Source organism: Amborella trichopoda, chromosome 1 (genome assembly GCF_054954075.1).
Source record: "Amborella trichopoda isolate Santa Cruz 75 chromosome 1, AtrichopodaSantaCruz75HAP2 v2.0, whole genome shotgun sequence".
Classification (NCBI taxonomy): domain Eukaryota; kingdom Viridiplantae; phylum Streptophyta; class Magnoliopsida; order Amborellales; family Amborellaceae; genus Amborella; species Amborella trichopoda.
Window position 1 is genome coordinate 56316042 of NC_142336.1, and position 15810 is coordinate 56331851.

Consider the following 15810-nt stretch of genomic DNA (forward strand, 5'->3'; position numbering starts at 1 on the left):
ACAATAAAAAGAATACAGAACAAAACATTTTTAAGGCTCAAATTTTTTATTATTTATTTATAATTATTTAGTGATTAGATGACATACTTATAAAATTTTATATCCAAAATCCGTCCCTAAGATGAATTTTTGAGAGTGGACTGATTACATGTGCATGCCCCAGACATACCTAATTTTGCTCCTAGAAGGATATATCACTATGTATGTATAATAATATCATATCCCAACTATGGGTGGTGAAGATGAGAGATCGTTCTTAATGACATTAACTAAATTTGTCACATAGGGTTGGGGCTGGGTCGACCCTGTGAATAGTCTCAGGTTTATTTGAAGAGACTCTCAGTATCTATTAATCAATATCAATATACAAATCTGTCTTATATAGACAAATGTATTTAACAGGAATATAAATAAATCACATACACCTATATTATACCCAGACATATCATAAATTACAATATATTATACCTATATTTCCCATATATACTGATTACAATATACACCTTCCATATTAACTTGGTAGACAATATATACTTTCCTTTCACACTCTCTCTCAAACTCAAGATATTATGAGAGAGAGAAGCTAGAGTTAGAACACTAAATTATGTAAATGAGTAGTTGGATTTTCAGGTGAACAACATAATCAATAGAAGTTGTGGTTGTCATGCTTAGATTGTATTTAAGAATTGTTTCAAAGTCTTTTTTTTTTTTAGTGTTTGTCCAAGTTTTGTTTCAACAAGTTCGAATAAAATATCCATACTGACAATGTGAGATTCCTTCATCCCAACATTACATTCACAAAACATGTGCATTCAAACATTATTACTATATTATAATAATATTATTATAACACGTTAGCATCATTATAATAATTAAATAATAATAATAATAATATATTATATTAGTATTAATCTGACATTACAATATTATTGTATTATAAAAATCTTATTGTAATATGGGTGTGGTTTGCATGAGGTTGAAAACTTAAACATTCAAATTAACGCATGATTCCAAATTTTATCCTAAATGTAACTTCGGTGTCAAAAAATCTTGATGATGATGGAAATCACAGCCCGCCCTATAATTGTGAGGTCCATCAACTTAAAAGCTGTCCATTTTTGAAGAAAGTAGCCATTTATGATTCATCTGAATAGACACGTCCTTTAACGTTTGTTTTATTTGGATATTGAGGGAAGTAAGGTTTACAGATAGGGCTGGTTCAGACTGGGCCAACCCTGGCTATAGTCTGGCCCGAAACAATGTATGATAGGCCTAAGTCCAGCCCGAGCCAAAAATGCAGTTTCTGGATCCAAACCATATTCATATAACTATGTCTGGGCCCAAAAAATTAGGTCAGGCTGGGCTGTATTTAACCAAGCTTGACCTGAAGACTTCAACATGTGATGTGACCGGGCCCGGCCCAAAAGATTGTGGACCGATGTGGGTCCATAAACAGTTTATTTAATTATGTAAAGTTGGTAAAATTGGGCCCGGTTTCTATGCCTGAAGTATTGAGAAAGGTCGGGACAAATTTGACTTATACATGCGCTATCCATTGAATGATGCATAACATTGAACACTTAGTCTAAAAGTAATAATTGATTAATAAAGCCTATCCATTGAATGATGCATATCATTGAGCACTTAGTCTAAAAGTAATAATTGATTAATAAAGCCTTTATGTGGTCCCACCAAAAACAAAAAGGAATGGTGTTGAAATTTAAAAAATTACCATTTTAATTTTTTAATTTTATTTTCCAAATTCTCCTCGTTGAGATGCCTTCTCCCTCTAAGCGCTACCCATTGATTGAATGATGCATAATATTGACCACTTAATCAAAAAGTAATAAATGGTCAATAAAGCCTTTATGTGGTCCCACCAAAAACAAAAAGGAATGGTGTTGAAATATCAAAACTTACCATTTTAATTTTTTAATTTTATTTTCCAAATTCTCCTCGTTGAGATTCCTCCTCCCTCTAAAAGTTTTGGATACAACAAAATTGACTTGACATAACATTGAACTCTTAGTCTAAAAGTAACAATTGATTAATAAGGAAAAGGTTTATATAAGGTTGCAACCTTAAAAAGTAGAACTACAGATGCATCTCAAAAATCCATAAAAAAAGGTCGTTTTAATGTTGAAAGCCCCCCTAATTGAGCATCTCGACATTGAGAGGTAGGATTAATAAAGAAAAAAGGATTTTGAATCTTAGAGATAGTGCATCTTGCAACACATTATCTAGACGGTCTATTTTCAAAAAATTTATATGTTTATAATCTGCTTGATTTTAATTATTTTTAAAATTTAAAATTTTATAATTAGATATAAAAATAGATTTTGAGACAATCCTAAAAATATTTTACATCAAAATTATATGTTATGATCAAATTTGAAGGCATGCCTTAATTGGATTGTTTAAGGTTGAAACCTTATGGAAACTACGCCCGATTAATAAAGCCTTTATGTGGTCCCACCAAAAACAAAAATGAATGGTGTTGAAATATAAAAAATTACCATTTTAATTTTTTAATTTTATTTTCTAAATTCTCCTACATTCCTCCTCCCTCTAAAAGTTTTGGATCCAAAATATGTTTTGAGATGAATTATGGAGGGGGCGGAATATATGAATTACCATCCATACATAGTGTTTTGATGTAGGATTTCAATTGTTCTATGTTTCAACAGTAGCGTATTGCTCCGTGGAGCTAAGGTCCAAAATATGGAATAGGCGAGTGTTTCCATGACTCTACCACCCCAGTCAATTCCACTTAATCCCTATTTCATGACCACATATGTTTTTTTTCTGGCCAAAAAATGGGAAATCTTTCTCCTGTTACATGAACCAAATATTTCATTTCATTTCATAACAAATAGTCCATATATAACTAATGACTAATGAGTATCTAATATCACATATGCATGTGCCTCTTCCATAATGTAAACCATCCGTAGCTTAGTCTTATATAGAATAGAATTGGATTTTATAGAATTGGATCGTATCCTTTGAATCTTATTCGTATTCGTAAACTCCTATTTTTCTTTATCAACGCATGGATACAAACGGATAGATCCATTAGCTTGAATCGTCAAACATCAAAATTCAATGGATCCGATTGCAATTAATTAAAATTTTCGATCAATCGTTGATTGAATAGAAGGAAAGAAGTAGACTCTGAATTGAAATGATGATATTACTATCAGATGGAAATCCATTTGGTTCTAGTTCTTCTATTTCTTTGTTCTGTTCCTTAATATTTCTTTCAATTATTCGTTCTTTCTCCTTTATATGCATATGATTTGATTGATTTCATCTGATATGTTTATTCATTTATTCTACAGTCACTGGAAGAGATTACATCGAAATCTATCTAATTTAGTTTCGTGGGAAGAGGGAATAGAAAATTAGTACCTTCACAGGATTCAAAATCTTAAGGCTTACAAACTTCACTCTATTGCATTTTGTATCCTGAGCTTAAAATTAAAAGAAGGCATGGTTTATATGCGGTGTCAACCAAAAAAAACCTGGACGGCCAGGGCGGCGAACCGCCCAATCAAGAACCCACCTTCATGCGTTCGGATCGGCAACCCTATCGATTCTCTTGGTTAAAAAAGGGTCAATAAAATTTTGAAAAAAAAAAGATAATAAAAACATAAATCGTAATAACTTGGTGATCCGTATGGCCCGGTTTCTAATAGAATCATCTTGTTCCCTCGGTAAATCAGACGATTTTTGTGGCAATTGGGTTGATTCTTTATTTTAATTGGAAACATATTCTGGTCCCACGAATTGGTTTTAATTGGAAACATATTTTGGTCTTTTCCATCTCGATAACGCCATTCTAGTTAGGACATATATTTTTAAATGGTGTGGTTTGTTGCAACCTTAAACAATTCAATTAAGGGGCACCTCAATAAAACATGGTGTAAAAATTTATTAGGATTGTCTTACATTCTATTTTCATGTCTAATTATTAAATTTTAAACTTCAAAAATGGTTAAAATCAAATAAATCTATAAACATATAAAAATCTTGAAAATGGACAGTCTACTCGCAAGATGCATTATTTTTTGGACTAAAAATTTGTTTTTTTTCTTCATATTCATACATCTAAATGTTGAGATGGTAAATTAGAGAGTTTTTCAACATTAAAATATTTTTTTGATAGGATTTTTGAGGTGCAGCCGTAGTTCTATATTTTAAGGTTGCAACCTTATATAAAGTTTTTTTAATGTTAAACTTAAAGTAAAATACACCACTAAATCTCGATAAAAGATGCTATTAAAAACTCGAAATTACCCGTTAAAACTAGAAAGAAAAGAGATAAACAATATGAAATTTAAGAACTTTGCTCAACGTCAACTTCAATCCAACTTTTCTTAGTCTAAAGATGCTGAGATACACAACCTAAAAAAAGGTTATAGATGACAAATGCGGGTCCTAAACCGACGTCGTCTTCTTTACTTGTTTTAATTAAGACTACTTTGTTCACCTAATCTTTTAGTAATGCACCAAAACTTGAAATTTAGTGGATTACTAGAAAATCCGGTGGCTATAATATTCTCTTTGTTTTTTTCGATTTTTGTTTGTAAAAAACCCCTGAAATTTGGAACCGCTCTCCACGCGCTCTCTGATAATGTTGGAAATGAAGAGCCTGTCAACACAAACTTTGACCCTTCACCCTCTTGTTTCAGAGCTCACAAGCCCTGAACTTTTCCTTTCTCTTTCTTCATCAAAATTGCTTTGCCCCCAAGTCGTTAAATCCAGCTTCATAGCTCAAAGTGAGTTAATTAACCCCATCTGCTTCCATCTTTCTATATCTAAACCTCAATTTACATGAGTTATGAAATTATGACGGAGGTTCTCTAATACTCAGTTTTAGTTTGTGTGTTTCCTGGATTAATTTGTAGTTTTGGGTTTTTTTTTTTTTTTTTGTATTTCCTCTTGCTGAAAGTTTAATTACTGTGATGGATTAATTTTGTGTTTGTGTAGGTAATTTGTGTGGTATTTTTGCAGAGAGTTCCTGAGTGATTTCATAAGCCACTAAAGTCTCTATATCTTCGTAATTTACTTGTAAGAATGAAGTCATGTTATACGTAATTCGGGCATCAAAAAGTTTCTGAAAGAAATCACAAATTTCAATGTATTATAATTTAAGTTTTTACATGAATAGCAGAAAATAATTCCTTAATTCTTTTGCTTTCAATTATGTCATTGTACTTATTAATCTGCTCATATTTAAATTTCCTGCATATTTAGGTTGTTTTCATTTGGAAATTTCCCTAATTGTTATTTATTTCAGTATTATGGCTTTGTTAAATTCTCCTTGCTGTTTGTTTAAAATTTTAATATCAGCATCTTTTGTTCTCTTGCCTCCACTTTATAGCTTTTCATTTTTTGTTTTTTTATTTTCCCCATCTTATAATTTTTTATTTCGTATGGTACTGAGATTCATATATCTTATTAGGTTGAATATTGCGTCTGATTTTTTCGAAATAAATTATGTAAAAATTTTTAGGTGGTAATTGATTGTCATCTAAAATATTTAGGCTAGCCACTCATAAACTTGCAAGGATAGGTTTTTATGTCTATACAGTTTTTCCTAGCATTTGCTATTGTATTTATACACAGAGAGGCTTATCAATTCGACGGGATATTCGTGTCTCCATTTTTTTTTTTTTTATTTAAAATGAAGAGCAAGTTTAATTGTTTATGTTTATTTGATCCATTGGAATTTCAGACTACATAGAATCATAAGGGGATATTAATTTATGATTGCTCTGTGGAAATTGACATTCTCTTTTGGTGGACATATAGGGCTTCAGAGGATCCACAATCCTATGTTGCGGTCCCTTTGGTGTCACTCGCGAGATATACATCAAGAACATTCAGACGTACTTGACTGGTTTTATGGCTCATGTATTCCTTAATGCTATGTTCGGTTTTTCTAGCTATTCGAATGAAATCACTCTTAGGCTTTTGTTTCCTTTGATCTTTTCTCTTTTGAACAGAGTTAATATGACATGTTGTATTGGTAAGTTATCTAGAATGGTGTGGGATGGTACCTGCATTCAAAATTTCTGATTGGACTGAATAGCATCAATAATTTGATGAAGAATACAGTATTGAGGAAATAAAAATTAGAAATTTGGGCTTATTTTGGACTGCAAACTTAATAAAAGGTGCCATAAGCCAAAGTTGTTTGAATTTGAATAAAATTTTAATCTTGACGTCATGTTGCACCAATTAACAGCTTGGCATATTTGGAGCTGTGCATCACAGTGGTAGTCCTTGTGTCTCATGCTTGTTGATCACATTCCACAATATTACATACTTGTTTGAGTTTATTTTTAAATGATATAAATCAATTCATGTTTCATAGTTTGAAACTCAAGTTATTCGATGTGGTTTGAAACCTCGGAAATAGAAAAGTCCTTGTCAAGAAACTGGATTTTGTCTTTATGTCAATTGTACATCACTATGAGGGACGTGATCATGTGGAGTTTTTGCACGCCTGAAAATGGTGTGCACTTCCCCTTACCATCATTGAATTGGGGGTCAAGGGAATCCTCAAGCAGAGCCGTCAATTACTGCCAATGAGAAAATTTGTTGTAATCAATTTATTTATTGTTAATATTTTTTGCGTTGTTTAAGAGCATGCTATGTCTATTCTATAACGTGAAGTCCTTCCTTATGGAGAATTGAATGTTGTGTATGAGATGTTAAAAGGAGTGTTTTGATGTTGGTTTCTCATCTTGTTTGTTTTGTACATGAAGATGGGAGATGGCACCCCAAAATATTCAGTGGACGAGGCACTTTTATCACTTGGGTTTGGGAAATTCCAAGGCCTCATGCTTGCTTATGCTGGAATGGCCTGGATAGCAGAGGCCATGGAAGTGATGCTTCTCTCTTTTGTAGGACCAGCAGTACAGTTAGAGTGGAACCTTTCTTCTCGTGAAGAAAGCATGATCACGAGTGTGGTTTTCGTTGGCATGCTATTTGGGGCCTACACTTGGGGCATTGTATCTGATAACTATGGACGAAGGTAGATGTTGTTTTGATTTTATGTTTTGCACTTTGTTTTGGTCGTCCTTGGTTATCTGAATTCAATTTGATCTTGTTTGCTTGAATATAAGATTATTCCACTTGACATGAACTTGGTTCAAAGGCATCAGTTATTTGTACTTGTTTGATGTGATTGCAATGCTTGTACTTGAAGATACTCTGATGGTTGAAGAATCATGCAATAAGAGCTCAATATACTGACATTAGGCCCACATTTGAGTTAAGGTGTGTAGTGGAGCCTACACTCAATAGTACTTCAGGAGTAGTGCATTTGTACCGTGAGTGTTTTTATTCCTAATTGTAACTAAGCTAGGCCACAGAATCCTTTCAATGAATGATGTTAATTTGTTCTTCTGCTTTTTCTTTGTAGAGAATCATATTTTTTTTCAATGTGGCTACTTTTGTCCGTTGTTTGTGTTTTGTCATTGCTGGCAGCTAAAAGTTAATGCTCAATCGTATTTGTTCTAAATTGGATTGAGAGCATATTACAGCATAATATAGAGCTTTGTTGCTCCGTTTCTTTTGTAGTTATTTTGATGCAGAACAATATCAAGTATACTTTGTTTGACTCACTCAATGATCCATTTTTATATGTTTTGGTTTATCTTTTAGGGCGGGATTTTTTGCTACGGCTCTAGTTACAGGTGTGGCTGGTCTTCTAAGTTCATTTTCCCCGAATTACGTCTCATTGATTATTATTCGCTGTGTGGTTGGAGTTGGATTGGGAGGTGGTCCGGTGCTTTCATCATGGTTTTTGGAGTTTGTTCCTGCTCCAAACAGGGGCACCTGGATGGTTGTCTTTTCAGGTTTCTGGACCCTTGGCACAATATTGGAAGCGTCTCTTGCATGGGTATGACTGCATTATCAACAGTTTTGCTAACATTTTCCCCCTCAAATTTGGTTGCTATGTCATGCTACCCAGAAGTGGGACTGAAATGTCTTAACTTTTGTAGCTCTCATGACATTTTAAGATACCAATGGTGTGCATGTGGTTTGGGAAAATATTTGTAATATGATATTTCGATCCTTGTTGAACTTTGAAACTTCAAATCAATGAAGAGAGGCCTGGGAATGGGCTTGGACTCGACGGAGTCCTGAGCCGAGTCACCGACTCAGTCAAGTCTCTAGGAAAAATACATAGAGGGTCCGGGAGACTCGCTCGAGTTTCAGTGTCTTTCATCCGGATCTGGCATCCTGTTGTTCCCAATTGTCCAAGCCCCCAAGTCACCCGCTTTTTTATCACTGCTTCAAATTGGAGATGAACTTCTTATAATTGGGCTACTAAAACTTGATGAGAGGAAAAGCTTTTCCAGGAAATGAATTGTTAATTCACACAAACTTGGCCATGACAACCATTTAACATTATATCTTGTTTCTCAATGCAGGCTGTCATGCCGACATTGGGCTGGAGGTGGCTTCTTGCATTGTCTTCAATACCTTCACTTGTTCTCCTTTTATTTTACACAGTTGTACCAGAATCCCCAAGATTTCTTTGTCTCAAGGGAAGAACAAATGACTCACTTCAGATCTTAGAGAAAATTTCTCGAATGAATGAAAAGCCCCTGCCACATGGCACACTTAAGTCTGATGATCTTGAAGATAAATGCTTGCCAATGGAAGACTCACACTTTCTCCCTGCTGCGAGACCAGAGTCCAGAGTCACAAAGCGAATAGTGGCTAAAATGGGGGCCTTTGCTTCCTTTTTTATGCTTTTCTCACCAAAATTAATCAGATCGACACTCCTGCTTTGGGTGGTCTTCTTTGGAAATGCATTTTCCTATTATGGCCTCGTTTTGCTAACATCTGAGTTAAGCAATCAGAACAGGGCATGCACATCTACAAAATTGCAATCAAAGGTCACTGCAGATGTTAATCTTTACAGGAATGTTCTTATTACAAGTTGTGCAGGTAATTTTATATTTATTATACTCTATTTCTATGCTGAGATGCCATGGATTACTCTTTCGAAATTTGCATTACTTGAAGGGACAGCAACTATTAGTCTACAATCCAATGGAATACGGAAACCATAGTCTGATCGGGTTTTCTCTCCGCTGACATGATGGAAGGTGGAGGGAGTGGGGAAATCCCCAGAACAGTACATGGCTTGATTATGTGTTTCACTCCATCGCCTTTCTTCTTTTTTTTTTATTAAGATTCCACTTCATCGCCATTGCCATCCGTCATTTACTAGATACTGATTACCCCTATTGACTGGTTTTCCATGGTCCATTAGATTATAGTATACTTGCCCTCATCTGGAAACCTTAGGAAAATGACTCAGGACTCACTGAAGTGGACTTGTTGTGGTCTCTAGCTCGGTCCTTTATTTTATTTTTTTCAAAGATTATGATTGAGTCTCAGGGCCTGGTTGGATGACCATTAAATTTATCTGGAATAGACTATCATAGCTAAAATTAATACTCTCTGGATAATATTTCTTTGTTATTTGTTTGGTATGTATCTTGTATTATGTATAATATTATTTAATTATTTAACCTTTTCAGTGATTTTCAGCTATTTTTTAGCTATTTCTGGCATGTGATTTTCAATAAATTGCTTTGAATAAAGTAAGAACAACTTTTCAATAGGATAAACTTGTGCACAAAACTGCCTATGAGTTTATCTCAGATAACTTTATGATGGACACCGGCAAACAATAAATAATCATTATTAGGATTGATTTTATTGAAACGGTGAATTATTAGTGATAGACAACAAGTTCCTAACTAGCCCTTACTTTATTAATTCATTTGATAAGTCTTTGTTCCAATAGGCGATAAGATCAGAGAGTAGATTTATGTGGGCTGACCATGTGTGGCGCCAACCAAGTACAACACCTGTTAGGAGGTGCGAGTTAGTTCAAGTGGAAGAACTAAAAAGAGCAAGGGTTATGCCCAAAAGGGCTTGGTTGGAAGTAGTCCAAAAAGATATGGGGAGTTATGGCCTCACTAAGGATATGAGCTTTAATAGAGTAGAATGGCTGATCAATATTCGTATAGCCGACTCCAATTAATTGGGAAAAGTCTATGATGATGATTTGATAAGTCTTTCCCAAAAACATTATTTGGTCAAGTCTTACCAAGTTGGTTTGGCGGAGGACTAAACCAACTCTCATGCCTTAATTCTGTGTGCTGTGACTTGCGTGAAACCAAGTTTCGACGAGTTGGGTGTATAACTAAGGGATATAAAATAATAATAATAAATTTATGAAAAAATTAAAAAAATGTCGGATTGTTTTACAATCTTTTTGTATATGATTTGGATGTATTGGCGAAGATTGGTGAGTGCTTTTTACCAATATCAATATTTTTATATTTTCTTCCTTTTTGGAATTTTTTAAAATGTCCCAAATTGTAAATTGGTATTTCTTTTAAATCCATTTTTTTCTACTTTTTTAAGCTCGTTTCAACTTTTTAAAGGTTTCAAATTGCTTTTACTACAAGTTTTCTATTTTTGCAAAGTTTTTGTTTTATCTTTTATTGTATTAGGGCTAAAAGACCTGTACTGGACTCGGCTAGGGGCCGATCTACTAGCCGAGGCGAGTCTCGGCACACTGCCTTATTTAACCAGTGAATTTGGCATTGTATTAATTTTTTATTGAACTATATGTCAAAGATCTGATTCCCTTTCTCTTTTAATTTTGCAGAGATTCCAGGGCTTTTGTTATCGGCAGTGATGGTGGACAGGGTTGGCCGCAAGATTTCCATGTCTGCCTTGTTTTTCTTGTGTTGCATTTTTCTTGTACCTTTAGTAGTTTCACAGCCTGATATATTGACCACAATTCTTCTCTTTGGGGCTCGCATATGCATTACTGGAACTTTTACAATTGTGTACATCTATGCTCCAGAGGTTGGTATTCAGAAGCTTTGATACTTTTTCGAGGTTTATTTAATTGTTATGTGAAAGTGGTTTCCCTTTTGCTGTATGAGTGATATTTTGCTGTATGAGTGATATATATTCATTCGGTAGGTTTTGCTTCATGAAATATTTCAGTTACATCTGTTCATTTATGATGATGGCGAATGGGTCCTTTATCCCACCTGTTTCTGTTGTGATATGGTAGAAAAACTTTCATTTTTTATCCAAATATGTTGGCAAATTTTTGTTAGGTCGCTCTCTCTCTCACTCCTCATATGTATATTAAATGTCGATATGTGTTGTTTGATTTTTACAGGTATACCCAACCTCAGCAAGGACTACAGGTTTTGGAACCGCGAGTTCTGTGGGAAGAATTGGAGGGATTGTGTGTCCACTGATTGCAGTTGGTTTGGTGCATAGTTGCCATCAAACATTAGCAGTCATCTTGTTCGAAATTGTGATATTTTTCTCAGGTCTTGCTGTAATATTCTTCCCTCTAGAAACTAAAGGTCGTGCTCTGAGAGATACTATGTCATCATCATCATCATAGTTTTTTTTCAATTAATTGGGGTCAACTACATGGATACCGGTCCGCCATTCTAATCTATTAAGTGCCAAGCCCTCAGTGAAGCTGTAAGTCTCCATATATTTTCTCACTACTTCCAACATGTCCTTTTGGGCCTACACTTTATCTTTTTTGAGCCTTGAGAGATATTGTGTCAACTTGAAATGAGCTAAAATTGTATCAAAATTGTGTACTTTAAGTTAGTTTATTTATGTTTCTCTTCCTTACTTAAATTTTGTAAGATCTGACAATGTTTATATAATAGATGCTGTTTCAAAACAGGCGTTCAGATCAAAAAAATTGGGCATGGAGCAGGATGAATCGTAGGATGTTGTTGAAAGTTGAAACCATCCACATATGTAAGAGATTCTTGCAGTAACTTTGTTAACACGAGGTTGGAAAAAAGGCAAAAGACACGGTTTCCCAATGGCAATTCCAATCTCCACTCCTAATATTTTGTTATTATGTTTCTCGATTTGGCCTATTAAGATCAGTTCATTGGAGGGATACAAAACCCGATTCCTGGTTTCAAAACATTGAATGGGCATATAAGTTGTTACAATTCAAATTTTGGGGCTATATCATAAACTAATTCTAAATTCTCAAAAGACTCATTGGTGATATCCATATTTTGGACTTTTAGAGTTCTCCACATTCCATTCATAAGGATTTTTTTGATTATCAGATTGGGCTTTAAACAAAATACTGGAGATGAACAATTAGGGGCCGTTTGGATACCTGGAAATATATTGTCTGTGAAATATATTATTGGCCGTAATACATAATTGGTAAATGGATTGTTACCATTTGGGTAGTATTTAGATGCAACCTGAAAAATACATTGTTATTGTTTGGCTATGTCTGGAAGAAATATAGAAAATACATTACCAACATTTTATCAGCACATGCTTATAAACTTTCATTTCTTTCTTTTTTGTTACAAAATTCTACTAAAATGTAGAATTATCATTTCTTTCTTTTTGTTACAAAATTCCACTAAAATATAGAATTAAAATCATCATCACACCATTCTAAAAGATTTCTAATAATAACATCATCACTATTTCAAAAAGATTTTTTAATAATAATTTGTACCATTTTACAGTCATGATACCATTTCTTATTTATTTTAAATGCCTTTGGCACTTACATGAAATCACATGTCTTTTTACATGACATTGATTTTAACATGATAAGTCATTGGAACAATATGATTGGAATAACATGATTTTATTATGATAAGCTTTATTTTTTATTTATTTATAATAGAAGCCTTTCAAATGTCTCTTTATATAATTTCAAATAAACAATAAATTTATGATACTAAATTCAAAATTTCTATGGTACGAGTTAAAAAATGAGAAGAAGTTTGATTAGGAAACTAGAAGGTTTTGTAATTGCAGTATAAAATTTTGTAACCTCAATATAAAATTTTGAGGTATTTGAGGAGACTAAAGAGATATGTTATTTCAATTGAGATTTTAGTAATATCTTATGAGGATTATGTTGTGTAAAAATTTTTATTGTGATTGTGTTCTATAATTTATCATTTATCATTGATTACTGATTTTTATTTTTATTTTTTTTATTTTTATATGATAGCTTATGCCTTCAGCTGAGGTGATGATTAAGAAGGAAGGGATCACCTATACTAGCTATTAAAGACGGCTTATTTATATCGAATAAGATTTTTTCTAATCAAGAATAGTGTAGGCAAAAACGGACAGTGATACATTTTTCAAAATTACCTCTCACTCCTATAATAGATTTTTCACCGGATTTTTTGATTTTTGGAAGAAATATTGCTTTTTATTTCTTTTTCTATCCAAACAATAAAAATGCCATATTTCCTTGTAATCTATTGTCACGTTATAGATTTTCAATTACCCAAACAGAAGTTACCTAAACAGCTCATTCGAAGCAGCAAATTATTGAGAACTAGTTTGGATGGATGATTAATTGCTACTCATTCTATTTTTTGAACACACTAGATCGGAATGGTTCTACAACAATGTTTGTGATCCATTTGGGAACCTAGCTTGTTTGAAAATGCTGCAGGTGGTTGCTAAATCCATTGAACCCTAGAACACAATGTACTTGTTTTGCTTTTGGTGGCTATTTATCATCGTCGTCGTCTTCCCATAGGGCCGGTGCTATTAATGTTACCAATGTTGCTATTAATATTATCAATGTTAGAACAAACAGGTGATCTAACCGGTAACCACCTAGTTAGATTGGAACCAATCTTTAGCTGGTTCTGGTTTCGAGTGGTTGTGGTGTTGAGCTAGTATTTAAAAAAAAAAATTCAAAAAAATATAAATAAAATCTCAAAAATAAAGAATTTGGTTTGTAATACATTTTTTAATATTTTTACATTATGGTAAATATTAAAAATCATTTTGGTAATTGATACTCACTTTTTATATCTTCTCATCTTTTTTTAAAAAATTTAAAAATACCCCTAAGCACAAATCTATTCTTTAAAATCAAATTTTTCAATTAATTTTCAACTTCATTTGAATGCATTTTGTTTTAATCACGCTTTACATGTTTTTCATATTTTAGTAGATTTTTGTATATCATTTTTATTTTTTTTTCAACAATTTTTTGACCGTCCAAGATTTTCTCAGTTAGAAAGGTGAAATTGTCCGGTTTATTGGTTAGGCCGGTTAAACCGCTTTTGGCCTCATATCCGGTTAACCGTTTCGATTCGATTTTACGAACACTAAATGTTATTCAATATTCAGGCTCTTACTTGCAATAAAGATTACGAGGCCCAAGTCGAGCAGATTGAATTAGATTGGGCTCTACTTGCCAATTGCATGGCATTCACCTTTCAGATGATGACCTGCAGCTTTGAAATTCCTTAACCGACTTTTGTTTGCATCAGATGAACTGCATGCACAACCAATGACATGGATTATGCTAGATGGCTCTTCAGTTGTTGATTTTATACCTAAGAGGATGCTCACCCAGATGTGATTAATGTTGACCATAGGGCTTCCCACTGAAAAAATATTAAAAATATATTGTAAAAAATAAAATGACTAAATTATTCATTTTTTAGAGGTAATTTGGTTATTTTATTTCATACAAAATATTTTGTTTTTTAGGTGTGATCCTACGAGACGATGGCACACCCTAAGTTTTGTGTCAATATGATTTTTCATAAAAATAAAAATAGAACAGTATTTAATCATAACATTATGATCGAAACCAGGTACATAAAACTCATATATGCCAGCCCTCTTCCCGCCAAAAGATTCAAATAGGTTAAGACAACTTCACTCGTAATACCATAAGTGAGCCTATGATCATTTGATCTTGGTCAACCCATTCAAAAGTATTTTATTTTTTATTTTTTTTCAAATCATTATACATGAAATTTGGGCATTCTATCTACTCGTAGTAGCACACCTAAAAAGGTATTAAAAATTATTTATTGAAAAATAAATTGACTAAATTACACTCGGAACTCTCAAGAGTAATTTGTTCATTTAATTTAGTCCAACGTATATCTTATATGTTTTAGTTGTGAATGGCGCGCCCCCAAATTGATGTCAATTTGTCTAAAGAAAATTAAAGGAAAATTGTTTCATGCGGACTAGATGGCATTTCTACAATATGTGGTCTAGAGGTATAAAGCATCTATCTTTAAGATAGATGCAAATAGGTGGTCCATCTAAAAACAAGTGTAACTAACGGCCCAAATATTTTTTAAATATAATTATTAATTATAGTTTTCAATTTTATTTTTTTTATATTCCGTATCTCCATGTTAAAAATTATATATTGTCTAGAAATTAGGATCAAATTATATTTAAAAAATGGAAAAAGTTTATTTAAGGATGCTACCTTATAATGTAGAACTACGGATCCCCCTAAAAAATCCATCAGAAAAAGTAGTTTTTATTTTGAAAAACTCTTTGATTGATTATCTAGACATCGAGATGTATGACTATGAAAAATAAAAAGATTTTAAGTCTCAGAAATGGTGCATTTTCCAACATATTATCTACACCGTCCATTTTCAAGATTTTCATATATCTATAGATCTACTTGATTTTAAGTATTTTTGAAATTTAAAATTGTATAATTAGATATAAAAATAGATTTTGAGATAATCATAATAATATTTTACATCAAAATTATACACCATGATAAAATTTGAAGGGCACCATACTTCTACACCTACGGAGGCTTCTGTATGGAAACTGCACCCTTAAAAAATATAAGGAAAATTACAAAAAAAACCCCAAAACTACACTAAACTTACTCCCAACCTAATATTTTCTCTCAGTTTTTTCTCTAAAACAAAC

The 15810-nt window shown here is 33.0% G+C and overlaps 1 protein-coding gene across 14 annotated transcripts; it reads left to right on the top strand.

Annotated features, from left to right (window-relative positions):
• The first annotated feature begins 4659 nt into the window (after positions 1 to 4659).
• Positions 4660 to 12099, top strand: NIAP (Major facilitator superfamily protein). Of its 14 annotated transcripts, XR_016040942.1 has the most exons (9): positions 4803 to 4860; positions 5017 to 5073; positions 5818 to 5894; positions 6777 to 7045; positions 7678 to 7915; positions 8451 to 8973; positions 10715 to 10917; positions 11243 to 11559; positions 11757 to 12099. XR_016040942.1 is itself a non-coding variant. In XM_088846928.1 (8 exons), the coding sequence occupies exons 3-8, from the start codon at positions 5841 to 5843 to the stop codon at positions 11474 to 11476; spliced, it is 1521 nt and encodes a 506-aa protein (XP_088703054.1). In that variant the 5' UTR covers positions 4774 to 4860; positions 5017 to 5073; positions 5818 to 5840; the 3' UTR covers positions 11477 to 12099. The 14 variants fall into 14 exon arrangements, 5 of the variants coding, with proteins under 5 accessions (XP_088703053.1, XP_088703067.1, XP_011625792.3 ...); XR_002282079.2 differs by having other exon boundaries at positions 4660 to 5073; XR_016040945.1 differs by lacking the exons at positions 4803 to 4860; positions 5017 to 5073 and adding an exon at positions 4660 to 4781 and having other exon boundaries at positions 5818 to 5919.
• Positions 12100 to 15810: the final 3711 nt, after the last annotated feature.